We start from the raw sequence: 26,763 nt of genomic DNA, 5'->3' as shown, positions 1-26,763 counted from the left end.
AGTTCTGACTCCAGATCCACAACTGCAATCTTACGGCTTCCAGAATTGGCAGAGTGGCTATGCTCTGTGGCATCCTGCATGACGAAGAATCAATCTGCACCTCCATCGGATCACCACGGGTCCTGTATGTCTGCCCGTTATGCCAGAGCGCCTGACTATTGCAGAAAGAATTGCCCTATTGGATCCTAGCCGTGGAAGGTGAATGTAGAAGGCATCTATGATGAGATGCAACCGCGGAATGACTGTCTGAGTATCGGAAAACAAATCCACATTGTCCAGAAACCAAACTCACAGACGTGGTATCAGAGTACCACATCTACCAAAGCCCTATTGCCACTATTCTCCTTCTCCCGTAGCCTACCATGTCTTCCTCGTGCAAAAGTATGGTAGATTGAAACGGACTGTGGCAGCTGGGCTGGAACATAATTTAAGTTCTATAATTGACCCACTCACGACGCCCTAAGGATGCTAGGAAATTAGCCACCGCTATTCTACCTATGACTTCGACGACTATGCGAATTTCTGATATACGGATGCGGATGTACGGATAACCTCATGCGGGACCGAAGTGTAATCGACATTTCTAAGTTTTTTCTAGATCGACGGCGGAAGAACGGATGATGGAAACTCGGAAGAGACGATCCTGCAATAGTCAGATCGTAGCATCGTAGCAGACGTAGCGTGTTTCGAAGACCAGTATATAGTCGAGGCCCTGCCGGCTCAGCAGGATCAATTGTAATCCATGTTCATCTCGAATAGTCAGTCAAGTGCTTGTCAGCGACATGTCTGAGGATTCGTATCCAAAAGAGGAGCATTTCCCAGCCGTCCCCGACTCTGACGGTTCAACAACACCGACAGGGTATGTGGAGGCTTCCAAGGAGAGCCATGTGCCACCATTAGGAACGCACAAAGAGGTCACTGTGACATGGCGACAGCTATCAGTCCTCGTTCCAGCTTCGGAGGCCGTCCATGGCGATACCCTTTGGTCTGAGGTCGACCCTAGGGAGTTGGTCCGGAAGTTCCAGAAGCCAAAAGAACAGGTAACTTTCCCACTGTTGATCATTTCAGAGAGCAATACTTACCGTATCTAGGCCATCCTTCAAGACATGAATGGCCAGCTTCGCCCAGGAGAAATGGTCTGTCTCCCTTCAATCAAGGATCTGATAAACATCCCACTGACCAAGATAGATGCTTGTGCTCGGACGGCCAGGTGCAGGCTGTACATCGTTCCTCAAAGTAATATCCAATGACCGAGATGGCTTTGATCACATCAATGGCGACGTGCATTATGGAAGTATGGATCACAAGGAGGCTGCAAAGTTCCGTCAGCAGTTCATGTTCAACAACGAAGGTTCGCTTCCACTTATCCAGAAACTACTGAGGAAGATACTGATGACTGTTCATTCACGTCGACTAGATGATGTCCATTTCCCCACCCTGACGGTTGATCAAACGATCAAATTCGCGCTCCGTAACAAGACGCCTTCGATCAAACCCGGCAATCAGTCCGACAAAGGCTTCGTGGAGAGTATGCGGGATGAGATCTTGGGATCGTTGGGAATCCTCCATACAGGCAAGACGTTGGTGGGAAATGAATTCGTTCGGGGAGTGTCAGGTGGAGAACGAAAGCGTGTCTCCCTCGCCGAAGTGATGGCTGGCCAGGTATGTCCATTGCATGCTTGGAAACTTTTACTATATAGAAATATCTTACAGCTGACACTCTATAGAGCCCGGTGCAATGCTGGGACCAGTCTACCCGTGGTCTTGACGCCAGTTCCGCGCTGGATTTCGCCAAACACCTCCGCCGGACGGCGGACGAGCAGAGGAAGACGGTCTTTGCCACGCTCTACCAGGCAGGAAATGCCATCTACGACCAGTTCGACAAGGTCATGGTGATTGCAGGCGGACATGTCATCTTCTATGGGCCTCGCCACCTCGCGCGACCCTATTTTGAGGAAATGGGGTTCGTGTGTCGTCGTGGAGCCAACATTGCCGATTTCCTCACGGCCGTCACGGTGCCCACAGAGCGAACCGTCCGCGCTGGTTACGAAGAGAAGATACCCAAGTCAGTGGTGGAGTTTGCAGCCCGTTATAAGGAGAGCTCCGTCTACCAAGCCATGATAGAGGACATCATCCCCCCCTCTCAGCTTCAGGAAGAGAGCCGCTGCTTCAAAGACTTGGTGGCCAAAGAGCTGATGGGCAAAGAGGGCAATCCCAAGAGCGTTTACACGGTGCCCCTATGGGAGCAGGTCATCGCGTGTACCATTCGGCAAAGTCAAATCATCTGGGGTGATCGCCTGTCTCTCGCCATCAAGGTGGGATCGACTCTGATCCAAGCCCTGGTTTCGGGGAGTCTCTTCTACAATCTGTCGGACACCAGTCACTCCATGTTCCTGCGTCCCGGTGCGCTCTTCTTCCCCATCATGTATTTCTGTATGCAGGCTCTCGGAGAAACGACGTCCTCGTTCATGGGCAGACCCATCCTGTCCCGGCAAAAGCGGTTTGCATTCTATCGTCCAACAGCCTACTGCGTTGCCAGTGTGATTACCGATATCCCCGTGGTGCTCTTCCAGGTGACCTTGTTCACCATTGTCTATTACTGGATGTGCAACTTTCAAGCTGACGCGGGCAAATTCTTCACCTTCTGGATTGTCTTGAATGTCTCAACACTCTGCTTCATCTCCTTCTTCCGCATGATTGGCGCGAACTGTTCCAAATTCGGCAACGCATCCAAGTTATCCGGCTTCTTCACTACCATCATGATGATCTATACAGGATATCTGATCCCCTTCCAGAAGATGCACGTCTGGTTCCGGTGGGTCTTCTGGATCAACCCAGCCTCATACGCCTTTGAGAGTGTAATGGGCAATGAATTCGGCGGCTTGAACATCAAGTGTGAAAGCCCAGATTATATTCCCTACGGGCCGGGTTACACTGACGATCGGTATCGGGGCTGTACAGCCGCTGGCTCTATTGGGGACCACATTCCTGGTGCCGACTACATCCATGATGAGTACTCCTACTCGATCCACCACGTCTGGAGAGGATTCGGTGTGTTGGTTGGTATGTGGGCATTCTTCGCCTTCCTCACCGCAGTCGGCTTCGAGAGACTTCGCAGCCAAGGCACGTCGTCGTATCTGGTGTACAAACGCGGCAGTCAGGGACATCACAAAGATGAAGAGGGTGCCTTGGCAGCACCCACAGCAGGGGCAGACTCCGAACCTGATCAAAACATGCCCAAACAAGCTATCTTTACGTGGGACCATCTCGACTATTTTGTGAACTACCAGGGATCGAAGCTCCAGCTCTTGAACCAGGTCTTTGGCTATGTGAAGCCGGGCAGCCTCGTCGCATTGATGGGATGCTCTGGTGCGGGTAAAACCACGTAAGTCGATTCTCCTCATTCATGGTGACCCTTCTCTGATGCTCACCGCTGACTTTACTATTACAGACTTCTGGATGTCCTTGCTCAGCGCAAAGATTCAGGAGAGATCACCGGCTCGATTCTGGTCAACGGCAAACCTCAGAATATCAGCTTCCAGAGAACGACCGGTTACTGCGAGCAGCTTGATGTCCACGAACCAACTGCGACTGTCAAAGAGGCCTTGATCTTTTCTGCTTTGCTTCGTCAACCGGCTCACATCCCTAAGCAGGAGAAGATTGACTACGTGGACAAGATCATTGACCTACTGGAGCTGGACGACATTAGTGATGCGCTCATCGGAAGTAAGTAGACACTATCTCCAGAAAGATGAACACACCAGCTAACTTTAGCATAGCTCCTGGGGCCGGTTTAAGTATTGAACAGAGAAAGAGAGTGACACTTGGCGTTGAACTGGTTGCAAAGCCTTCCTTGTTGCTCCTCGACGAGCCTACTTCCGGACTGGACGGCCAGTCTGCATTCAACATTGTTCGATTCATGCGAAAGCTGGCAGACGCTGGACAGGCTGTCCTGGTAAGTATCCTCTGTCTAGCCGCTGCCACCGATCAAGACTGACACGCCGTAGTGCACGATCCATCAGCCCTCCGCTTCCCTGTTCGATGCATTCGATTACCTTCTACTGTTGGCCAAAGGTGGTAAGATGACGTATTTCGGTGAAAGTGAGCATGCACCCCATCTAAGAGATGATCAAGGAAGTTAAGCTAAACGCAATTAGCCGGTGAAAATTCCCAAGTGATCTTGGACTACTTCGCCCGAAACGGTGCCCCATGCCCGGACGATATGAACCCAGCAGAGCATATTGTGGATGTGGTGCAGGGTCGACTGAACCCCGAAGTGGACTGGAACCAGGTATGGGATCAATCCAAAGAATGCCGGTTAGCCCTCGAGGAACTGGAAGCCCTCAAGCAAAGAGCGGCTGCCGAAGCGACCGAGGAGGAAGATCTGGCGGACTATGCTACACCGAAACTGTATCAGCTCAGACTGGTGCTGGAGCGCCAGATGGTCAAGCTTTGGCGGAGTCCGGTAAGTCCTCTCATACTTCTGCAAGACCAAGCTGCTAAGCCTACCAGGACTATATTTGGAACAAGATCATCCTTCACGTTTTTTCGGCTCTTTTCAGCGGTTTCACGTACTGGAAAATCGGAGAGTCGGTCCTGGATCTGCAACTGCAGTTGTTTGCCATTTTCAACTTTGTGTTTGTGGCTCCGGGTGTCATCAATCAGCTGCAGCCCTACTTCCTTCAGAATCGAGACATTTTCGAGACCCGCGAGAAGAAGGTATATGACACACACGTGTATCATTTTCAAACATGCTGACGAAGTAATAGTCCAAAACCTACCATTGGATTGCATTCATCGGTGCACAAGCAATCTCAGAGATGCCCTATCTAGTTGTTTGTGGAACTTTGTATTTCCTCTGCTGGTACTTCACAGTGGGCTTCCCCAGCGTGGCAACCATTTCTGGTCATATGTACTTCCAAATGATCTGTAAGTGCTGGAGTCTTTTACCTGATATAACAGAGTTGCTAACGCTGAATCCAGTGTATGAATTCTTGTACACCCCGATCGGCCAAGCCATCGCGGCATACGCTCCGAACGAGTACGCCGCATCGCTGGTGAACCCCCTGATTCTGGGATCCGCTCTGGTGGGCTTCTGCGGTGTGGTCGTACCATACCCAGACATCAACGTATTCTGGCGCTATTGGATGTACTACCTCGACCCCTTCACCTACCTCATCGGCGGCCTGCTCGGCGAGGTACTCTGGGATAGCCCCGTGCATTGTGGTGAGAAGGAGTGGGTGAACATTGCCCTTCCAGCCAACGAGACCTGCGGTTCCTATATGAATACATTCGTTGAATCTGCAGGCGGATACATCCGGGATGCGAATTCCCAGACTTCCTGCCAATATTGTCAATACGCAAAAGGATCGGAATATGCGCTGCAATTCAACCTGAAGGCAGAGTACTATTCCTGGAGAGATGTACGTTACCCTTTGCCACTGATTTAGGGGATAAGATTGACTAATATGGTATGCAGACCGGAATCACTGCATTATTCTGCATCAGTACGTACGTGTGCGTGTTTCTCATGATGAAACTTCGCAGCAAGAAGACCAAGACTGCTCGTTCGGAATAGTCTGCGTCAAGAATATCTAATCGGCTATCGCTACCACAATCTCTTGTCACTACCATATCTTTGACTTGCTCCTGAGATATTCGGTGGTGAGACTAATCAGTCTCATACTACGCTCAGATCCCTCCCTCCCTTTTTTTCTATTTCTTTTCCTGTCTTTGTATAATAGATCGATCTTTTGGACTACACTTTTCCTTTTCCTCCTTCTCTGTCAGACATGCAGTTTGTTCTTCTTTAAAGATCGTTGTGTCTGAGTTAATATATAGTTAATATACAATACATGTTATTCAAGCCTTTATTATTCTTTCATCTTTATACTCGCTGCGAATGCGTAGTATCGTGCATGATACCTGTCACAGGGTCTAGCTACTACTGTTACTATCATGAGCAATGAGATCCTACTGAGAATGAAAGTTGTTGGTATATATTTTAGATGTATGAGTCTCATATACATTCTATTCACGATGATGTCCACCCCATGAAAGGAAAATATAAAGGGAACTTGCGGTTAAATAATGCGGTCCCACACAGATGAAGTGGAAAAGAAGTATCAATCGTGCCACGGATACTTCCATGCTTATTAGACTAGTCTAAAGTTTGTGGACTCTTCCTGACAATAGTCTGACACGGAAGGCTGTCATTCCGACTGCGTGATCTCCCACAAGTGTTGGGACAGATCTGAGGGGTAAGCTGCGCTACAGGTGGGCCCGTTGCGATGCGGATTGCGGGACGGATCGATGAAGCGATGAAGGTTCGGGGAAGAAGAGGAGGCGGGACCATGTCAGGCATCACATCACATCCTGTTTCTGAAGATCAAAGCTTCAATGCTTGCGGTGCATTAAGGTATGAGCTGTGAGCTATCCCCACGGGTCTTACCTCTGCCATTGGCCAATGCGGTTATTTGATCGTGCGGAGAACAATTGACTAGTGATATTGCCGGGCCAACTAGACCAGAAGTTATGTATATATACCTGTACCTGCTATAGCACTACGATCGATATTTGGTAAATCAATACTATTATAGCCACATCAGCATCATCACCCACGACAAGTTTCTCCAGCGACATTTTGAGTATTCTTCTTCTAAGGAAAATGACCGAAACATATCCAGTAGCAATCATCGGAGGAGGCCCAGTTGGCCTAGTCTCATCTATCCTCTTATCCCAACAAAAAATCCCCCATGTGGTCTTCGAGCGTCATCCTTCTACCTCAATCCACCCGAAAGCCTGTGGCATGAACATGCGCACCATCGAGATCTTCCGCCAGATGGGTATCGAACACCAAGTCCTGGAACAACGCGCACCGCCGGAGACTGTCAGCCGAACGGCGTGGTACACCAACCTTGGTCCTACCGGACTTGAGATTATCAGCCGTGATGCATGGGGAGGAGGGAAATACGTGGACGAATACAAGCGGGCAAGCCCTTGTCCGTATGTCGTCATCCCCCAGATACGTCTGGAGCCTATTCTGCTTCAGCATGCCAGGAAGTTGAATCCGCATGGAATCTTTCACGGAGTGGAAGTAACCGACGTGGAGGAGGTTGGTGACCATGTTATCTTGACAGTCAGTGAGAAGGGCAAGACAGAGTCTCGCAAAGTCAATGCACGGTACGTAGTTGGGGCAGATGGCGGACGGGCATTGACCGATCAACTTGGCATTAAATGGGACGGAGAAAAGGACATTGTGGAAATGGTCTCGGCGCATTTCAAAGCACCGATCAGCCTGCATCACCCGGACCCTCGGGTGTTCATCACCTGGTTCATTGACCCGAAGCAAGGCGGGAGCATCAAAACGGGGTATCTCTACCATCTTGGTCCATATCCAAGCACGCCAGAGACAGAGGAGTGGTTATTCGCATGTGCGATTAATCCCGATGAACCGAGAGAATTCACGGCAGAGGACATGGTCAAAAGAATGCATAGTACCCTCCAAATCCCGAATCTGGAGGTGGAGATCAAAAGCATCAGTCATTGGCGCGTGAACAGCATTGTTGCAGAGAGATACCGAAGTCCGAAGGGCCGGATCTTCCTCGTTGGCGACGCTGCTCATCGGATTCCGCCATGGGGAGCTCTTGGCCTGAACTCGGGGATTCAAGATGCATACAATTTAATTTGGAAACTGGGCATCGCGGTGCGAGGCGAGTGTGCGCCACGCTGGGACAGTCTCCTCGATACCTATGAAACAGAGCGTCGTCCCATTGCGCTACGCGTTGCACAGACGAGCCTGCATAATCTGAGGTCGCATTCGTCGGTCATGGATCGAGCACTGGGAATCACACCCCAGAATGATGAGGAATCCAACGTCAGAGCCCTCCAGAGCTTCTTCACCCCTCTAGACGCGGATTATGATGCCCGGCGTCGAGCGGTCTACATGGCTCTGGAGAACTTGGATAGCGAATTCCACGCGCTGGGGGCCGAAATCGGTTGGTTTTACCCGGATATCGACAGAGAAAGTCAGTGTCCACCTGATCATGGCGGGCAACTTCTTCCGAATGGCGAGTTGGATTGTATAAACTATCATGCATCCATCTTACCAGGACATAATTTGCCTCATGCGTGGCTTGAAAGAGACGGTGTGACTCTATCGACTCGAGATTTACTCTTACCTGATAGGTTCTTGTGGCTCACATCGGAGCCATACTACGGAGAAAGACCCGAGCACGATCTAGTCAGGGTGGAACAGATTGGCGGGAATTTGGGTTGGCGAGACGTTGACGGGACATGGGCGGAGTTATCCAGTAAGCAGGGAGTGACCAGCGTTTTGGTGCGGCCGGATGGAATCGTTGCCTGGATCGGCAAAAAACAGTTGCAGCAAAGGGAGAAGGATGATGCGCGCTGGCTAATAACTCTTCTGTGGCGGAGTCTGAAATGTGAAGGTACAGAGAACGGGGCTCCATTAGATTACAAGCTCTAACTCAGGGCCGTTTATCAGGGCAGCTCTCGTGGGAGTCAGGACGAAGCTTGTCTCGGAATAACAGGGTATCATACCTTGTCATGACTGCGTGCAGTAGACTGTTCGCCACTAAGCAGGCCTATATTCATCATGATCAAGGAGATATACTTCCACATGACATTATGTCCAGGAAGCTGTACAGCAACTGGTAACCTCGTTTACCTGAGAATCAATGAAAGGGCGTACTCTAGCTACAATTCCGTATACCCGAAAGCTTGTCTCCTTGCATTGTGCGGGACGTGTCCCGCCGTATATTGAACATTGCCACAATAGTTAGTAAATAAAGCACGTTCCCGCAAGTAAGTGCACCTAAGCTTTAGTGCCGATTCGAATTCCCCCTTTTTCTTTTTCTAGCACAATCTTGGCCATCACGTCACCAAAATGGCTTCGACCGACGAAATCTTAATCCACTCCAACATCAAGTCCCTCCTCGTCCGCGAGAGATACTACCGAGATACGTGTCAATGGCAGAAACTCCGAGACTGTTACCATCCAGATGCGTCGCAGACACATATTGAGATTACCTGGTAAGACCTTAGCCCCTGAGGCAATTCTGCAATGTTTCTAAAATCAAGAATAGGTACCAAGGAGACATCAATGGCTTCGTACGCGGATCCGCAGACATGTCCGCCAGGGGCACCGGCGCCGTTCACACCATCTGCCCGATAGAAGTGCACTTGAACGGAGACAAAGACAAAGCCTTCACTGAATCCACCGGGTCTATCTCGATTCGGTTTGTCTACGAGGGTCGACAGTATGACTGCGTCTCATACACGCGATTCATTTCTCGTCTACAGGTCGTGGACGGTCAGTGGAAGCTTCTGACGCTGGAGGCGATTTATGATCGGGATAATATCGTCCCTGTGTTGCCGGGGACACCGGCGGAGTTTCATATTACCCCTGAGATGAGGGAGAGCTATAAGTGTATTTCATGGCTTTTGGCTCGGAAGGGGTTTAAGATTAAAGAGGATTTGCCTGGTGGGGATTATCCTGCTTCGTGTGAGAAGTTGATGCGGGAGGGGTTTGAGTGGTTGAATAAATAATGTGAAGACTTGTCTAGTTGCGAATTAAGGGTCAATCAAATAAGAATAGAGCTTCGTTCAAGACTTTCGTACTCTGCTGTTCATATTGTACATGAACCCTTTGATTTCAGATGTGATCAATAAGGTAATCACAGATGAAGGGATCCTGTTCTATAATTAGGCAGAGCTTTTCCCATAGCCTAGATATTTGCAAACTTCCAAATCTATGTTTGATACTCTCATCATCACTTCTCTCTCTAACTTTCCAATCTCTGGCTCGCTCCTAGCTGGTTAGGCTATCGCAATTTCTTACCCAAGCACCCGGGTATTAGGGTATTCGGGTATTGAGATCCGGGTATTCGGATGACCCACTAGTCCCAAATTCTTGGAAGCAAAGCTATAAATATGCAATTGTTCCTTCATCACTGTCCGATACAGAAATCAATCATCACCATCATGCCTTCCAAGATAGTTATTATCGGTGCAGGCTTCGCTGGCGTCTGGAGCGCCCTCTCGGCCAGACGTCTAGTCAACTCTAGAAACCGAGGAAACGACATTGAGATCCTCGTCATTGCTCCGGAGCCCGTCTTGGTGATGCGTCCACGACTGTACGAGTCCAAAGCCTCCGATATGGTCCATCCTCTGGAAACACTTTTTCAAGAGGCTGGCATTAAGTTCTTACCCGGGCTCGTTAATACCATCCACACTGAGCGCCACACCGTTGACGTCCAATGCAACTCAGGCGTCGTATCAACCATCACCTATGACCGCCTGATTCTCGCTGCCGGGAGTTCCATCGTGCGGCCTCAGGGCATCTCCGGCCTTGACCAACATGCCTTTGACATCGACTCTCTAGATTCCGCGATCAAACTCGAATCTCACCTCGAAGGCCTCGCCTCACGCCCAACAACCCCCGGTCGAGACACCGTAGTCGTCTGCGGTGCCGGCTTTACAGGTATCGAGCTAGCAGCCGAGCTACCTCGACGACTTCAGCATATACCAAACGCGCGGGTGATACTCGTCAGCAACGCAGGCGACATCGCACACAGTTTCGGATCTGAACCTCGCTCCACGATCGCACAAGCATTAAACTCCCTCGGAGTCGAGACGAAGCTCGGATCCGGAGTACAGGCCATCGACGCCAAAGGCATTACCTTGACGTCCGGCGAGTATATCTCGACCGAAACGGCGATCTGGACCGCGGGGGTGCAGGCTACGCCGCTCACGGAACAAATTCTCGGGGCCAAGGACGCTCTATCCCGTCTTCATGTTGATCGGTATCTCCGTGTCCCGTCCGTTGGTGGTGTCTTCGCTACTGGTGATGCTGCGTGTGCGCTCGCTGATGGGAAAGAGCAGTATGCGTTGATGTGCTGCCAGCATGCGCTGCAGCTGGGTCGTGTATCTGGGTATAATGCTGCAGCGGAGCTGCTTGGGGAGCGGCTCATGGGGTTCGAGCAAGCTGCGTATAATTGCTGTTTGGACCTTGGACCATGGGGTGCTCTTATCACGACGGGTTGGGAACGAGAACTTGTTAGAGTTTCGGGGGATATAGCTAAGCGAGTCAAGTGCTATATCAATCAGAAGTTGATATATCCTCCTAAGGATGCTCGTCAAGCGCTTGAATCGGCTGATCCGGTGGGCATGGACTCTGACCAGCTGTTTGACCATCTGGTTCGTGTGGTTGGCTAGTCTCTTTGTTAGGTATTATTCATAGGGATGCTGGTGTTGGTAAGATAGACTTTCAAATGCACTATTCCACTTAAAGGTATTATCAGACAGATAGTATATCTTATCGCTTACTGCTATATTTTCAAATCTGGTTCTGATAACCGAGGACACATGTGAAGAGGCAAATGCAGCCGGCGGGACTTGTTGGGATGAGCGGGACCGATTCTGCAGCCCCAATCTGGTGTTGCTTATGCAGCTATGGGGTACTCATACTACGCAAATGATGCTAAACAGAGGTAGAATTACATGAAACTCATGTGCAACAGTAGATAATCATCTAGATCCAGGAGCTCTCTCCCTTTACGTATCGCTCCCCCCAATCCAAATCCCCTCAATATTGCGAGCCACCCGAATATCCTCTGTGGGATCCCCCCGTACCAGCACCAAATCCGCGCGATAACCCGGCGCCACCACTCCTCGATCAGTCAATCCAAAGTACCGAGCAGGTAGAGACGTAGCCGCCCGCAAGACCTCCACGGGAGAGAGACCACAGTCGACCAGTAACTCCAGTTCCTCGTGCAGGGTCACTCCATGAGCGACAGTCGCCGGACTTCCAGGGGCAGTGTTCGCGTCGGTACCCGCTAAGATAGGCACACCGGCTCGATGCAGGGCTGCCACATTCTGTCGCGCGATGTCATACTTAGCGCCCCTGCGCTCGGCGACCCTCTTCATCATGACCAACGTGGGGATACTAATGCGATGGTTGCGCACCATGGCTGTAATCTCCTCCTCATTGAACTGTCTATCCATCGCGACATGAGTAATGACGTCTACATCAGCAGCCTGAGCCATGGCCGTCGCCACCGTCGTAACTGCATGCGCAATCACCTTCTTCCCGTACTGATGCGCCGTGCGCACAATCGCATCCACCGTCTCCTGGGTCGGACCGGGCACGTCCGCCACGACTTTGATGTAGTCGGCGCCCTCGGCGACGCGGTCGGTGACGAATTTCTCCCCGTCCGCAGCGGTGGAGAGGAGCGCCTCGGCAGGGAGCGTCGGCATGCAACTGTGTATACTGCCCGGGGCGGTGGCAGGGATGCCGCACGCCAGGATGTTGGTGATGACGCCTGGGTGGTTTCGCAGCGATGTGAGCAGCTCCAAGGGCCAGGTCGCCATGTCGAAGGCTGTCGTCACGCCGTGGTCGGCTAACTGGGCGAGGTTCTCGGGCCCGTGTAAATGGATGTGGGCATCGATTAGTCCCGGGAGGAGGACAGCGCCGTTGGCGTCGATGGTCTCGGTCGGTGTGGCATCGGTGGAGCCGATGGCCTCTCCATCTATGATGACAGTGCTGGGATCGAGGATCCGATTGCCATCGAAGATGCGGACGTTAGTCAGAGCGGTGATCTTCTTAGGGTTGGCGGACATGGTGAGGAGATAGATGTATGGGAAAGGATGGAAGAGGGAGATTCGATGCTTTTATGGAGTTACGGCAGCGCTGGAATTAAATCTACTACATAACATTCATCCAACCACTCCTTTGAGTCTAATCTCCGTGTCCGGTCCGATGTCTTAATTCCGGCATTGTTCCATGAAAGTCCCACTTGAAGTGAAGGCCCGCCGCGTATTCCATTCGCCTTGTAGTTCGGTCCCGCAACCGGGACAATCATCGATATCTTATATTTTCTTTGACTTCCACTGCTGGTTCTGTTGGTCGTCTAACTTGTTAACCTACAAAATGCAGGAGGTGTCAACCATTTATGAGTTGAAGAATGTATGCTCCAGCTTCCACCTGAGAATCAATACTAAAAGTATCCTTCCGCAATTACATCTCCCCATGTTGTATAGGACCGCGGTTATATCTATAATTAAGACCCATAGACCATGTAAGCAGTACAATCACCGATGCTTGAGCACGATCTGAAGAATCAACTATTACTGGAGAAGGAAATTCCTGACATTCAGTGAAAGACGTGGAGGTCCAAAAAGCCAGTCATAGATTTAACAACAATCAGAGCCACTTCACTATAACTGTATGCCCTGATGGTAAAAGCGGTCACAAAAATGCGAGGCTAGCAACCAGTGACAACCTCGCTCAGACATTAGACATCTCCTCTGTCGACAACAGCCTCAAGGTTAATAGTAGCTTCCCCCCTGATCCCCCTTCCGAAGCATTGCACTCCTATAATGGGTAAAAGACTAGCAACAACCGTAACCCCAACCATGATACCCGCCGAACCCTTAATACCCACCGAGCGAAACATACTAGGAAACCAGAACGGCCCAATAAACCCCCACACCTGACGAACCACATTGGCAAAGATCCCAATTTCCGCCGACTCACCCGGGTAGCAATCCACCATGTAGGTAAAGACACTGGTCGTGATGACTTGGGCCCCGAAAGACGAGATACCGATTCCCACAATCGGGGAGACCTCGTAGTGGTGCTGAAGGTCATCTGCTGCACGAAATCCCCATACGAGGAAGCCGGCGATCACAGTCGCGTACCCTAGATATGATAGCCACAGGCGGAATTCGGGTTGGGCTCGCTGTCCATTATGTCGTTTGGCAAAGGAGCTCATTAGGAAATCGCCCAACGGGCCAGCAGCTTGTTCGCCAATGATGCCACCTATTATCATGCCTAGGAACTGTAATCCAACTTCCTGTGTGTTGAGGTGGAAGTTGATCTCGTATATTTGTGGGATTTCGACGGATAGAAGCACAGAGGCGAAGTTGAAGATTATTGAGTAGGCGACGGTGGTGACCCAAATGACGTGATGTCTTGCCACGGTCAATGGTATGAAGAAGTCAGCGAGCTTCAGTGACTCCTGCGACAATCGGTGGAACCTGAAATATCTCGCCCGAAAGGAAAGCGTCGACTCTTGTGGATGAGGGTCTGCTGCCGACAGGCTAGTCTCGGGACTGAGCAAGAGGTACAAGACAAACTGAACGAAGTTGATCTGACCAGAATTTAGTTGATAACCTAAAGCAGACGGCATAGGTCTTACAATCGTAAATATCCAGAAGATCCACCTCCATCCAATGTGGAAGGCCACAAAGCTCATCAACAGCGGACCGAGTGATGGTCCCAAGGTCACCATCAATCTGGATTTGTTAGTGGACAGCGCCCTATATAAGAGGAGTAGAATGAGCAAAACGTACGTCCAGAACCCCATTTTCTGACCACGTTCCGCGCTAAAGAAAATCTGCGTGACGACCTCTGGCCCCAGAGCCATGGCGGGAGAGATGAAAAACGCTACCAGCAATCGCGAGGCTGACATGACACCATAGGACTTGCTGCAAGCACATCCTATATTGCAGAGTGTTGAGCAGAAGGTGCTAATGAGCCAGATAGGGCGCAACCCGATTTGCATAGCTACTGGTCTCCAGACCAGGGGAGCGACTATTCTATATATGTTAGATGAGCCACCACCACAGAGGCTACAGACTTACGTCCTAACATGATGATCTGCATGCTGGTAAAGTATGTAGCTGACTGCAGAGAAACCCCCATTTCCTCCGCCATCTCTTTGTAGGCAGGGATAATACCGGCACCCATGAACAGACACATCATGGCATGAAAGGACACTAAAAGAATGATGACATGTTTGCGCCATGAAGGCCAGTTGAGTGGGTCATTTGGGGAGTCTGTAGGTAGTGGCACCAGATCCAGCGTGCCATGGCGAGCAAGAAGAAATTCCCGATGCGACGTGGAGAGGTGTTCGACTTGGACATGTTCCACCTCCAGCGAGGAGGGTGATAACTTATCTTCTGCCATTTTGAATATACGAATCAATCAACCACCCGAGGAGAGAACAGAGACTCGAGCAATGTTGATGCAGATAAGAATTGACAAAAAGAGCAGGCAAGGGACAAGGTGAAATGGCGATATCAAGCCTAAGATGTCATCAAAATCATCATTCCACTGCTGACTGCTGACCTTTTATCTCAGCTACTAGCCTCCCCGCAATTTTACCCCAGACACTGCTGCAAGTGCCCCTGAAAGTCATCAACATGTGATGTGGAATTGCGGGACGCGATACACGCGAAGGATCGTAGACAACTAGGGTTCTACGAGGGCTTCGGCGGGCCAGTACAAGATTGGTCATATTAGGCACGGACGTTGCGCCAATATCTACTGTTGTGAAGTCGTCCACGCCGACAGGTACGATGATCTTGAATCACCCCGGTAAATCTCCCTATTGCGCAGAAAGCCCTTTGTTTCTGAATGCATTTGGCTCAGTAACGCAGATAGATCCAGGAAAGGCAGTGCTATATAATTAGAACGGTGATTCCAGGTAGATTGTAAGTCTACACTCATGGACTAGGTATACGTGCTTTACTAAAAGCTTTAGTGAAAGCAAGACATTGATAGACGGACTTCTCCGCATGACGAAAGGAAAAGTCTGGCTTGGCAAACGCTGTTGGTCCACTAGCTACATTGCTCGGTGGATAGGAATAAGATGATATAGTATTACTGGAATTCCATGCCTCGTAGTCTTATGTTGAGTGGTCCCGCTATCAGTGGGACTCTATCTGCAGGTCCCACCCCCATATCTTCAAGAGCAATCTGACAGTTACACATGCCAGGCCAAAATTGGACGTATAAAGTGTCGTTGTGATAGCATCTTAGCATTGCTTGACCCATTGCATACAACCGTGCCGATACTACTGCACATATCACCTTGCCAATGTTGTCTTTCTTCTACCTTTCGACCCTTCTAGCAATAGCTGCGGCGTGCGGCTTTCCTCATGGCTTTGAAAAGAGGGATCTTGCAAAAACAGCCATCACCAATGTTCATGTCTGGGACGGAAACAAGTTTCCAAATTCCGTCTCCACGGTAGTCTTCATCAACGGGAGACTGGCGAATGCCCCGGCATCCAATGCTACTATAATCGATGGCAAAGGCGGATATCTCCTTCCCGGGTTCATCGACGCCCATTGCCACATCCAGGAATGCTCCTACCTGAACGCTATGAGACAATACGGTATCACGACAGCGCTGGACATGGGATCGTTTCCTATCTCGACAGTGGACGCATGCAGAGCCACAGGGGTCACTGATGTGCGTACGTCCGGTGCCGGCGGAACAGTCAACGGGACGTTTCTCAGCAATACACCTGGATTCCCGGCGGATTCATACATCGTGGACCCAGAATCCGGCCGCACCTTTGTCCAAAACCGCATCTCCAAAGGAGCTGACTACATCAAAGTCGTTCTCGACCCTCTCGGCCCCGATGAAGCGACCCTGGCTGCTGTCGTACAGGCTGCCCATGCCGCTAACAAATTGGTCATCGCGCACTCCACCACGTACGCCGATTATTCCCTCGCCGAAGCGGCAAAAGTGGATATCCCCTGCCATGCCCCGTTGGATAAAGCGATTGATGCTCCGTCACTCGCCAATCTCACCGCGAACCAGATGACCACGGTGCCAACCTTGATTATGATGCAATCGATCGTGAACAACACCCATGCGCCTTATCAGGCATATACATTGAATGCACAAGGCAGCGTGGTCAATATGCACCAGGCCGGGGTCCCAATCCTAGTGGGAACAGACGCGAACGCCAGCCCTTATGTGCCAGCGAATCCTCCTTTTGGAGCTTCTCTGCATCAAGAGCTGCAGTTGTTGGTTCAAGCTGGCTTATCGCCCGTTGATGCTATCCGTGGCGCGACTTCTCTAGCAGCGCAGAAGTTTCAGCTTTATGACCGCGGATCCATTCTGCCAGGACTTCGTGCGGACCTAGTTCTCCTCAGCGCAGATCCGACTACTGATATCCATCACTCTCTTTCCATTGAGAAAGCTTGGGTGGAGGGTGTTGAATATGATCCTTCTAATTAGCTTGGCTACTTGGCTTGGGAAGACCACAAATTTTTTGGAAGGTGATTGCAAATTGTTAGGATTAGTCCTGTTATCCATTTAACCCACACCCTTTGGTCAAAGCGACTTTCTTCTCATCCTAGCCAGGATGTCTGGTAGCTACTGAGATATACTACACGAAGTCAGTCTCAGACACAAACTGCTGCACATACTAGGGAATGTAGCCACTTGCCGGAATGATGCACTCATAGACCAACAGTAGGAATGGAGCGGAGGCAGGATGCTGCACATCAAGTAATGAGCACTGTACGATTAGTTGATATTCGGTGTTCAGCACGCAGGCGACGTATAAGCCATAATACGCACAGTGAGAGTTGAGAATGTCTCCAGCCGCTGGGTCTCACCTATATGATAACCTGATCCTCGAAAGATGGAATCCATTGGATTCTAGATGGGTTAGAGCGACTCGTAGGGACACTTTTTTTGGAGAAAAGAATGAGGAATTCTTGCCCCCGATTATTGCTAACTTGAATATATATCTCAACTAGACTTCTATAGCAGCTGCCAATTGTCTACGTTGAGCAAGATCAGTGTTTGATTAGTATATCTCGGAAGACACTAGTGCAGATTCCCCACCACCACCACGCCCACTACTTACTACTCTCAAACCACGAAAATCAAAATCAAATCCCCCAACAACAAGAGGCATAACTGACAGTAACACCAAGTGGAGAATCCCTTTTCTCCCCACTAGTTAACTAACTAGACTAGTAAATAAATCAATTCTCCGTCAAGTGTTGACATTCATGACGTGCCTAACCAAGTGGGGTGACAACTCCCTTTAGTTTTTCCAGCATCACTCAACGCCCAAATCTGCCCAATAACAACCCACCCTTAGCCAACCGCCAACACATCAAGCTTGTAACTTCTTAAGTAACTAAGTAGTAATCTCCACCCAACCTACTAGATGAAACATGGCACACCTGGAACTAACTACTCGAGCTTGATGTGTTGGGATATGATTGGTCCAGGTGCAAGTGGGAATTATCATGGGGGGTGGACAGCTCATAGGGTATGAACTGATGTCTAGGTTGGCTCACTTGTATGAGGGTAGGTATATCCTGCGTGTTTCCCCCTCTGCAGCTCCAGGCAGTGAGTGAAGTGAATTTTCTGTTACTTTGGTCCCGAAAACCCCTCTCTCTCCGACACTGTGGAGGTCATCTTTCACTATTATTGTTCAGCTGAAGACGATTTGGACGTTAGTGTTAGTATCAGCTGGGATAGGTCTACTACTGCGAGTACGGCTTCATCTACAGCTACAGACATGGTCGCCGGCGGCAACACCAGCAACATGTCGGCGAGATATACTCCTAACGTGAAGCCCGAATTTGACGACGATCTCGAGGAGTATGAGCAGCCGGAACTATCGTGAGTCTCTATACCCTCTTTCTATGACCACCTACTAATCAGATCCTATCGTTGGTATAGACCCTACGAAACCCGCCTCGTGGTCGTCCTCCTCGGCCCCAGCGAACGCAAATTCTCCATCCCCGAATACTACCTCAAGCAATCCCCAGTCTTCGCCGACATCCTCAGCAGCTACCCGAACTTCATCACGCGAACCACCCCCTGCATCTCCCTTCCGGACATCGACGATGACATCACCCACACCATCGTGCACTACCTCCACACCGGAACCTACCAGACCCTCCGGCACAGCGGCGACTGGACCAAGACCGAGTACCGCCGCAGCGTGCTCGCCTACGCCGCGGCATCCAAGTACGAGCTCAGCGGGCTACTGACTCTATCGAAGAAATACATGCAGAAGCTGGACAAGGACCTCTCCATCTTCGATGTCCTCAGCGTGGCCCGCAAAGCCATCACCAAGATCCCGGACTGGGATCAGTGGTTTTTCAGCGTCTATGTGAGGAGTCGTCTCGCGGCGGCGTTCGATGAAGATGAGGATTTGTTCGAGAGTCCCCGGTTTCAGTACCTTCTTGGTGCGGAGCCAGGCTTTGTGACGTGTCTGGTGCAGGCGATGGTGGCTATTTATGAGGCGAAGCTCTCGGAGTTGAAGCAGTATCCTAAGATTAATGGATATCATCATGATGATAGAGATGAACAGGATAATAGGGGGGAGCAGGAAGCTAATATCAATGGTGCTGGTGTTGGTGGGTACATGGAACCTACGAGTCCCGGACGAGGATACAACAAAGCGGTGATTTTCATCGAGGAGACCATGTCGGATAGAGAGCCCTCAGAGGGACCTCCCTCGGAGGCAGGATATCCTGACTCGATCCAGGAAGAGAACAACACCACCACCACCAGAGAACACATGGAAGCATTCCCCGAGCTGACCGACGACGTCTATGTCCCTGAAGCACAGCAGGAGGAAGAGAGATACGCCCCGACTGAAGAGACGATAGTCGAAGAGCCAAGTCCCGAGACGACTACTACTTCGACGAAGACACACGGACTAGAGAAAGATACAGTGACTGAGCGATGGGGCGCATGGCGGAACTGGACAACGGCAAATAAGGACAGGGACTGGTACCGGAACGACATGCATGATGCAGTGACGGTTGTGCCTGAGAAGCCTGAGCCACCAGTGGAAGATCCTACTCCAGAGTACCCTGAGATGCAACGCTCCATGACCGAAGAGACTGCGACTGAAAGTGTCCCTGCGGATAATGTCAATAATGTGAATGGGAAGAAACTGGGGAAGAAGAGCCGCAAGAAGAAGATGCGGTCGCTGTTTTCCTCCGCGGAGGAGCCGAAAGCTGAGCTGCAGGCTGCATACTGATGATCGTGAGATGGGACATGAGACTATGGTAAGACTGTACAAAATATGGCGTTTGGTTGGTATTGGTTTAGTAGAAAGAAGCGATGATAATAACTCTCTTAATGTGGAATATGAGATGAACAAGATACATACAATGCAATGCAATTTTCCGAAAGAGGCAATGCCAGCGATAAGCCGATAAGAACCTAGACTGAACCACGCTAACCACATCCGGAATGGCACCTTAATTTCCCAATTCCATCACTTTAATCACTCTACTTTATCGCTGCTCGCTTCTCGTCATTCCCCATCTCATATACAACAACCATCTGCTCCGAACACAAGAATACATATCCTACGACCAGCAATATGACACCTACCCTCCTAAGCAAAACTCTCGAATTCGAGAAAAAGAACCAAAACATGCCCAAACTCCCCAAACGTGAGCTCCCTCCATCCCTCATCTCACACACCATCCCCACTAACCTACTACATACACAATCTAGACGTGAAAATCCAAAAACGACCTATCCCACACCCCTCCACTCCCTCCCCATACTCAGGCTCCTCATCCCCCAAAACCATCTACGTATCATCCAGCTCCCCCACCATGGGCGTCGTCAAGCGCGTGCAGAAGTACCTCCGGGCGGCGGAGAACCGCGCGACGGCAAAATTAATCGGCGGAAAGAAGAACAGCGACCGAAGACATCAGATCGCGCAGTTGGCGAAAAGTAACGAGGCGTTGAAGAAAGAGGAGGTGTTTGTGAAGGCGACGGGGCGGGCTATGGAGAGGGCGTTGAAGGTGGGAAAATGGTTTGAGGCGAGGGGGGAGGAGTATACTGTCAGTGTGAAGACGGGGAGTGTCCTTGTTGTGGATGATGTGGTGGAGGATGAAGAGGAGAGGAAGAAGGCGGTGGAGGAGAGTGAGAGGATGAAGAGGGAGATTGAGGAGACGAAGCAGAAGGGTGAGAATGGGGCAGAGTTATCTAAGTCGGCGATGAGGAAGAGGAAGAGGGCGGTTGCGCGTTTGGAGGGCGAAGAAGAGCTACCGGAGACGAGGACGAGATGGGTGAATATGGTGGAAGTGGCGGTTTCGTTGAAGTGAGGGATTCGTGGAACGGTATGAAGATCAATTGACTTGGACAAAAGAGCCAAACGGACGCTGCTATATATGGCCGGCCAGGCGGGTGAGGCCTTCGTCTCTCAGACTGCATGGCCAAGTTCAGGCACATGCGACACAACTCGGCCAGCGAGCCTCGTCTGGCTTCAGTCGCTATTCCGGCTTCTCGAACTCAGCAATGGGTCCAGACCTGGTTTGATCGTACGCTTGCCCGGTGTCACAACGGCAGCATCTCAAGCTGCCTAAGAAGTCCATCCGGTCATGCAGCGGCTACCCAGCGTCATATGCAGCGGACGCCCACAGCAGCGCAGAAGCATGTGGGCAATCTATTGTCTCAACCTTTGCGTACTATGCCTACAAAAAGGAAGAGACACCCCTTTAGCGATTAGTATTACTCTAATATACAAATGTGCTGTTCATATTCCAAACTCTTAATTAATCTGCTCGGATCTTCTCCGTGCCTTGTTGATAGCACTACTAGCAAGACGGCCTAGCTCTATCACAAAGTCTTCAAAGAGCTTAATCTGATAAACCGACAACCTTGGGATTTTCGGCGGCAGACGTGATCTGATATGTGATGGAACTGACATGAACAGTTCCAAGTCGTCGTCGATGTTCTCGTGCGTTGGGTTGAAGAGGATGTTCGAAAAAAGGTGGCAAATGGCTGTCAGAAAATAGGGGAGACAGAACCTGCGAGATATGTAAATATTGAGGAAAAGAACTTGCCTACGAACCCTTACCTCAGATTACTCTTGTTGAAATCAAGGCGGTCGTCTAAAAATTTCTGCAGCATCGATCGACTGGCTTCAACGCTGATAGCCAGACTCGAGCCCGCTTCAGAGGTGTCTTGGTTTTGTACCCAAACAGAGCATCTTCCACTTGCTTGGTGAATCATACCCATGCAGTACAGATAGTGTAACTGAAAGAGTGTGTTTGGCGTGTCCATAATGTTGGTTTCCCGATCAATGAGGCGTGGCCGAAAGTCGGTGGGTATAGACATTCTCCAAATCTCCAAGGCACTGTCGAGATCACGAATAGCGCCCAATAATTGGGCATCGGTCTGGCGCAGTGCTTTCAGGGAGTATAATCGATGGTATACCTCAGACTGGAGCATGGCAAGACGTATACCTGCGAGGAATTCTGGCGCAGTGTGGTGGATATCAGGGAGCGTGAGGTCGCACTGAGTATCATCCAGGCACGGAGGATGACCCGCACGTAAACTAAACTCCTTATCCATAAAGTAACATATCCAAAATAGGTGTCGAACGTGTAGGCTCCTCCTGAACTGGTCGTCATCGATGTAGACTGGAGCAAGGTGGCCATTCAGATGGAAGACGAAGCGTATCGCAGTTGCTAGTAACATCTCAAGCATTAAGATATTGCCTGTAACAACCATAGAACAAAGACTCTGGTTATATGATATATTAGCATCTGCCCTAATCTCTTCTTCATCTTCCACAAATCAGTGGGTTTAAACTTACAAGCATTAAAACGGTCTGCAGACCATCTATGGTAACCGACTCGTGCAGCATCCGGGGCACTAAGTCGTGGGCGGCCTGAAGGTGGTCCTCTGCATGGATTACTCTATTCCCATGTTGCTGATCTGAGGAATGTAGGCAGGCAGTCGTAAATGCGTGAATGCAAGCCCTAGCACTGTCAGCGCCAGGAGAAGAAACACTCGTTTCATTATGGTAGGCGGCAGTGACAGTTGAATCGAATAGTACGCGGTCTATGAACGGAAACAGTCTGGAAAGGACTGAATGATGCCATTCATCATGTAGCTGATATAGGACGCCCTTGTCCGGAAGCGGTACGGCATGCGCGACGCCATTGGGCACTGATGGGTCGAGTGTGGATGGCCTAGGTGACGTATACTGGAGATTGACATCTTCACCTGTGCGTTCCTTTATCCACTGGCGGCCAGTACCGGAGAAGAATGGCAGACCGTTGAAAGTGCATAGATTCCCGAGAGCGTGTCCTCCGACATGGAGATTGCTCTGGGGCCCAACTGTGAAGGTTAATTCCGGACGACTTTGGGTTAATGTAGGGTCCGATTGACGGTCTACACCTCATCCACAACGGTCAGTGTCTTGTACAGTGCAGATGCGAAGTCTGGAAAAGATATATGTTTTAGTTGAAGGGTATGAAATGATTACCTTGTGAAGCAATGGGTATTTCTGTGGAATCAGATCGTTGGGTGCTTGGACAAGTCTTAGTAAACGACTATAACTACATTGAGAAAACATACTTTGAACCATAGGTTTCAGGGCGCTCCTGGATACGGTCCTGGTTGCGCTTAAACGTGCAAGGAATATCGTGGTGATGGCACCAATTGCAGCGGGGCGTTGCTGCATCACATTGGATCTAGAAGGGGTTAAGATCGGATGGAACTTTGCGGAGTGACAACTATAGTCTGTACCTTCCGCTTGTAGCAGGCATCACAAGCACGACAGATCCGCCGTCGACGTTTGGGACGAGGTTTCACTATCGAAGGTCCGGACTGCATGCTTGGAGGGAACAGCATCACGCTGTAGTTGTAGCCAGAAGGCCAGTCGGATGGCAGCGGCGATGTCTGATGCGCATCACGTGAGACCGCCATTGCATGGGCCAGAACTTTACTTTTACCGTAATCGCTAACTATGGGACTATTGAGAAACCATACGCATTCGATAAGTATTCCCCAGTATAGGTCGTCATAAAACAGAAAAAGCATGAAATGGTCATTCATCGCTCGGCTGAAAAAGGAGTATGCTATGATAGACTAATACACAAAGGCGGGTGAGCCTTTACACGACCTGCTTCTGCCCGTGAGAAAGAGACATCGACATAGAAAGAAATCCCACTGTTGCCAGGAATTCGTAACTGGTACAACAGGGCGCCCACGAGGAGTGATATCTAGGAACAAACAAGAAAAGTGAGGGAGAGTCATGCGAGTTATGCAAGAAGGATAACTGCACGTAAGAGGAGGTCAAGAAGAGGGAATAAACGGAAATAACGGGGAACGAAGAAAATCAACCCATAGACCCAGCGCACTATCCCTGGTGAGCGTCGGAGCAAAATACAAGATGGGAAAACTATGAAATAGAACCAGCGGAGAATCAAAAAGAAAAGGTATGAAGGAAGGATCGAAGGTCAGTAACTTGAAGAACAAGACGAGCTTTTCAAGGTGTGATCAAGCACAATTTGAGACATGTGCCGGCAGAAGGCATGATGCGCCAGCCAGAATGATCATTTGTCCATCTTCTGCCAGCCATTCAGGTAAGCCATCAACCCAACGCCCAGAAGCACCACTCCAAGCATAGACGCAAATGGACTGGATTGCTCCAAGACATCGTGGCGGTGTGATTGTGTCGCAAACGTCGTATTTGCGTTGTCCACCGCTTTCGTGCAAGACGGCGTCGCAGTGAGCTGTGGTTGCTCAGCGCACACGCTGCCCTTCTCTTCGGCAGACTCTTGCGGCTCAGATGAAGAATCAGCAGAAGCAGGCGCATCTGTCTGCGCGCCAGACACTGCTTTGCCCTGGGCACGCTCTGCGCGCTCCTGCCGCAAAGTCTCAATCATCTCCGCCAGCGACTTCCGAGCCTCGGCAGTCTCATTCTCTGCGACATCTGCCCGGTCTTTGAACATTGTGACTTGCTTCTTCATCTCCTCCATCTCCAGTATCATTGACTCGAGGCGACGTTGTAAAACATCAGTCTGGCTTTCCGGCGAGGACTGCTTTTCAGAAGCGGAGGCATCAATTTCGCTTGAAGTTTCGGCATCCGGCAGCACAGTCTTTGGCTCTTCCATTGCAGTCAGTTTCTCAGTGCTATCGTCTTCAGATTCAGCATCTGCTGTGGGGCTTGAAGCAGCTTGAGTGGTCTTCATCTCCAAGCTCCGGGCCTTCTCCTCGGCGGATTCCCGAGCATTTCGTTCTTGAATCAATAACGCTTCAAGCTCCTTAACCCGAGCGCCCTGGCTATCGAGTTCCCTCTTGGCGGACGACAGAGCCTCGATGAGGGACAAGATCTGGCTATTCTCACGTGTAACGGGCGAGTTCGGGCCGAGCTTGGACTTTTCGGTTTCGGACCGCTTCAAAGGCGATAGGGCGTCTGTGCCATTCCGCGGCAAAGCATCGGGCTTTTCAGGCAAAGGTTGCTGCGGTGGAGGAGCTGGAGGGTCGGAAAAGCGAGAAAAGGAGTCTACGCGAGGCATCTTTGGCCGCCCATTAACTGGACGGGGAGCGTTGTTATCCGCAGGTGGAGGCTTCGCTTTCTCCTTTTCCACATATCCGGGTTTCATTATGGTAGTCAAGAACTCGTCGGTTTGCCGGAGCTCTTGAGATTGCTGTTTAGCCTGTTTCATTTCACTCTAAAAAGATGTTAGAACACGCTCGCTGCAAATGTGACTTGATGACGTACCGTAAGTCGCTTGACAACTTGTTCTATAGATATAGGAGAATTCCAATAATTCATCTGACGTTGTTGTTGGACTGCGTTGAATTGACTGCTAGCTGCACTCTGGGAACTGCGGTTGCTCATGTTGCTTCCCGATCGCCCCCTGAGATGTGACATCGGTTGACTAAGGGGAGATGGGAGCAGTCCGTTTCCAGAAGCAGGGTCTAAGTCGCCTAGGGTGAGGTCCAGGATATTCGGAATGCTGCTGTATACACCGGCATGCTCAACCTTGGCGGAAACTTTATGATGGACAACCGTAGTCTGGTCCTCGCTGACGATATCAATTCCCAGCTCGAGAGTATCATTCTCGCGAAGCTCATGGGGTTCTGATTCGCGGTTCTCCGGAGACAGTCGCTGCCCATTCACGAATGTACCATTTGACGATTTAACATCCCTGATCCAGATTTTCCCGCTTTTGTCTGCCCAAATTTCGGCGTGCTGCCGGGACAGCACCTTAGAATCGAAGTAGCCGTTCACCGGTGTTGGCACAGTCTTGGCGTTTGTCTGGCGACCTATGCGTAGTAGGTCCGGATAGAATGGTACATTAATCTGCTTTTTGTCGAAGGTGCCGTTCATGGGTATGAGGGTAAGAATGGCGGGAGGATCGCCTGCTGGCGCGCTCGCGGCGCGTACGCCATTTTGCTGTGATGCTTGAAGCATGTGTTGAGATGGAACAATGGAAGACGGCTGGTGGATCGCGGTCATAGTAGAAGAGGCTCCTGGCCCCGAAGAAAAGGCCGGCATAGCCTGGGAGCGGGTGTTGCTCAGCCCAGCCACCGGCTCTGACTTGTTATTCGCCCAGGTATTTCTTGAGGATTTCTTCTTTGCTGACCATGTAGCGTGTTCAACGTTGTTCACGTGTCCCGCATTAGAGGGTTGCGGTGTGATTATAGCGGTCGATGTGGATGAAGTAGATGCTAAGGAAGAGGAGGAATTCGATCTCTGAACAGTCCTTCGCGGCATAAAAGTTCGCGAGACTTCTTCCGCGTCCATTGAAGACAGAGCACCTTGTCCTCCGTTACCAGAGTCGAACCATCCCAAGTGAGGGCCCGATTGCACACTAGGTGGTGATGCCACAGCAGTCATGGAGAAGGATACCGTATGGTGTGTGGTGGAAAGGAGCTCTATCTCATAGGCGCTCGTTCGCTCAACGGAAAAAGAGGATCGTCAAAGTATGCAAGGAGAAGCGTCCGGAGGCTAACCGCCCGTGAGTGCCCGTCGCGACGGACCTCGAAGGCAAATATGTTTGTAGCGACGGCAGGAGCGCGGGAATATCGTAAATACAGTCCGTTCGGCTGGTGAGAGAAGGTCACGTTAGCAATTGTCCGGACGACCCCAGATAAACATCGAGTTCGTTCCGCATCGACGCAACAGCGCCTGCCATCGTCG

At 50.5% G+C, this 26,763-nt stretch overlaps 11 protein-coding genes across 11 annotated transcripts; 7 read left to right on the top strand and 4 right to left on the bottom strand.

Moving 5' to 3' along the window:
- Positions 1-782: 782 nt before the first annotated feature.
- ASPBRDRAFT_195370 (uncharacterized protein) lies at positions 783-5,578 on the top strand (the record flags this gene model as incomplete). The annotated part of the gene is made up of 13 exons (XM_067620856.1): positions 783-1,040; positions 1,092-1,136; positions 1,189-1,351; positions 1,418-1,662; positions 1,728-3,385; positions 3,452-3,726; positions 3,780-3,955; positions 4,008-4,101; positions 4,158-4,465; positions 4,513-4,719; positions 4,770-4,929; positions 4,984-5,423; positions 5,480-5,578. 13 exons carry the CDS (start codon positions 783-785, stop codon positions 5,576-5,578), a joined length of 4,128 nt encoding a protein of 1,375 aa, XP_067479943.1.
- A 1,089-nt stretch (positions 5,579-6,667) lies between these two features.
- Positions 6,668-8,488, top strand: ASPBRDRAFT_54502 (uncharacterized protein; the record flags this gene model as incomplete). The annotated part of the gene is made up of 2 exons (XM_067627243.1): positions 6,668-8,379; positions 8,437-8,488. 2 exons carry the CDS (start codon positions 6,668-6,670, stop codon positions 8,486-8,488), a joined length of 1,764 nt encoding a protein of 587 aa, XP_067479942.1.
- Positions 8,489-8,853: 365 nt separating this feature from the next.
- Positions 8,854-9,603, top strand: ASPBRDRAFT_206584 (uncharacterized protein). Its single transcript, XM_067621776.1, has 2 exons — positions 8,854-9,054; positions 9,108-9,603. The coding sequence occupies exons 1-2, from the start codon at positions 8,909-8,911 to the stop codon at positions 9,568-9,570; spliced, it is 609 nt and encodes a 202-aa protein (XP_067479941.1). The 5' UTR covers positions 8,854-8,908; the 3' UTR covers positions 9,571-9,603.
- A 395-nt stretch (positions 9,604-9,998) lies between these two features.
- Positions 9,999-11,384, top strand: ASPBRDRAFT_42424 (NAD(P)/FAD-dependent oxidoreductase). The gene has a single exon (XM_067624803.1). It carries the CDS (start codon positions 10,006-10,008, stop codon positions 11,236-11,238), a length of 1,233 nt encoding a protein of 410 aa, XP_067479940.1. The 5' UTR covers positions 9,999-10,005; the 3' UTR covers positions 11,239-11,384.
- A 150-nt stretch (positions 11,385-11,534) lies between these two features.
- ASPBRDRAFT_65030 (amidohydrolase family protein) lies at positions 11,535-12,736 on the bottom strand. The gene has a single exon (XM_067628505.1). It carries the CDS (start codon positions 12,640-12,642, stop codon positions 11,578-11,580), a length of 1,065 nt encoding a protein of 354 aa, XP_067479939.1. The 5' UTR covers positions 12,643-12,736; the 3' UTR covers positions 11,535-11,577.
- A 580-nt stretch (positions 12,737-13,316) lies between these two features.
- Positions 13,317-14,992, bottom strand: ASPBRDRAFT_124564 (uncharacterized protein; the record flags this gene model as incomplete). Its single annotated transcript, XM_067617705.1, has 4 exons — positions 13,317-14,174; positions 14,223-14,319; positions 14,377-14,617; positions 14,668-14,992. The coding sequence occupies 4 exons, from the start codon at positions 14,990-14,992 to the stop codon at positions 13,317-13,319; spliced, it is 1,521 nt and encodes a 506-aa protein (XP_067479938.1).
- A 913-nt stretch (positions 14,993-15,905) lies between these two features.
- On the top strand, positions 15,906-17,187 carry ASPBRDRAFT_206581 (amidohydrolase family protein; the record flags this gene model as incomplete). Its single annotated transcript, XM_067621775.1, has 1 exon — positions 15,906-17,187. One exon carries the CDS (start codon positions 15,906-15,908, stop codon positions 17,055-17,057), a length of 1,152 nt encoding a protein of 383 aa, XP_067479937.1. The 3' UTR covers positions 17,058-17,187.
- Positions 17,188-18,360: 1,173 nt separating this feature from the next.
- On the top strand, positions 18,361-19,839 carry ASPBRDRAFT_124301 (BTB/POZ domain-containing protein; the record flags this gene model as incomplete). Its single annotated transcript, XM_067617680.1, has 2 exons — positions 18,361-18,464; positions 18,525-19,839. 2 exons carry the CDS (start codon positions 18,361-18,363, stop codon positions 19,837-19,839), a joined length of 1,419 nt encoding a protein of 472 aa, XP_067479936.1.
- Positions 19,840-20,086: 247 nt separating this feature from the next.
- ASPBRDRAFT_176078 (ribonuclease P subunit p20 family protein) lies at positions 20,087-21,374 on the top strand. The gene is made up of 2 exons (XM_067619821.1): positions 20,087-20,260; positions 20,325-21,374. Exons 1-2 carry the CDS (start codon positions 20,188-20,190, stop codon positions 20,921-20,923), a joined length of 672 nt encoding a protein of 223 aa, XP_067479935.1. The 5' UTR covers positions 20,087-20,187; the 3' UTR covers positions 20,924-21,374.
- ASPBRDRAFT_42418 (uncharacterized protein) lies at positions 21,311-23,459 on the bottom strand. Its single transcript, XM_067624802.1, has 6 exons — positions 23,358-23,459; positions 23,187-23,302; positions 23,095-23,138; positions 22,420-23,000; positions 21,679-22,346; positions 21,311-21,628 (listed from the first exon to the last, which is right to left on the bottom strand). Exons 1-6 carry the CDS (start codon positions 23,442-23,444, stop codon positions 21,370-21,372), a joined length of 1,755 nt encoding a protein of 584 aa, XP_067479934.1. The 5' UTR covers positions 23,445-23,459; the 3' UTR covers positions 21,311-21,369.
- Positions 23,460-24,166: 707 nt separating this feature from the next.
- ASPBRDRAFT_123490 (putative cytoplasm to vacuole targeting Vps64) lies at positions 24,167-26,460 on the bottom strand (the record flags this gene model as incomplete). Its single annotated transcript, XM_067617607.1, has 2 exons — positions 24,167-25,288; positions 25,339-26,460. 2 exons carry the CDS (start codon positions 26,458-26,460, stop codon positions 24,167-24,169), a joined length of 2,244 nt encoding a protein of 747 aa, XP_067479933.1.
- Positions 26,461-26,763: the final 303 nt, after the last annotated feature.

This window comes from Aspergillus brasiliensis, assembly GCF_001889945.1.
Source record: "Aspergillus brasiliensis CBS 101740 unplaced genomic scaffold ASPBRscaffold_5, whole genome shotgun sequence".
Classification (NCBI taxonomy): domain Eukaryota; kingdom Fungi; phylum Ascomycota; class Eurotiomycetes; order Eurotiales; family Aspergillaceae; genus Aspergillus; species Aspergillus brasiliensis.
Note: the sequence above shows the minus strand (reverse complement) of the source record. Positions and strands in the feature narration are given on the sequence as shown.

Bases quoted from the DNA above. Each gene is read 5' to 3' on its own strand.
- ASPBRDRAFT_206584 (XM_067621776.1), top strand. From the start codon at position 8,909: ATGGCTTCGACCGACGAAATCTTAATCCACTCCAACATCAAGTCCCTC. The intron at 9,055-9,107 runs GTAAGACCTTAG...AATCAAGAATAG, and splicing joins ACACATATTGAGATTACCTG to GTACCAAGGAGACATCAATG.
- ASPBRDRAFT_42424 (XM_067624803.1), top strand. From the start codon at position 10,006: ATGCCTTCCAAGATAGTTATTATCGGTGCAGGCTTCGCTGGCGTCTGG.
- ASPBRDRAFT_65030 (XM_067628505.1), bottom strand. From the start codon at position 12,642: ATGTCCGCCAACCCTAAGAAGATCACCGCTCTGACTAACGTCCGCATC.
- ASPBRDRAFT_176078 (XM_067619821.1), top strand. From the start codon at position 20,188: ATGACACCTACCCTCCTAAGCAAAACTCTCGAATTCGAGAAAAAGAAC. The intron at 20,261-20,324 runs GTGAGCTCCCTC...TACACAATCTAG, and splicing joins CATGCCCAAACTCCCCAAAC to ACGTGAAAATCCAAAAACGA.
- ASPBRDRAFT_42418 (XM_067624802.1), bottom strand. From the start codon at position 23,444: ATGCAGTCCGGACCTTCGATAGTGAAACCTCGTCCCAAACGTCGACGG. The intron at 23,303-23,357 runs GTACAGACTATA...AACCCCTTCTAG, and splicing joins ATGCCTGCTACAAGCGGAAG to ATCCAATGTGATGCAGCAAC. The intron at 23,139-23,186 runs GTATGTTTTCTC...GACTTGTCCAAG, and splicing joins CCTGAAACCTATGGTTCAAA to CACCCAACGATCTGATTCCA.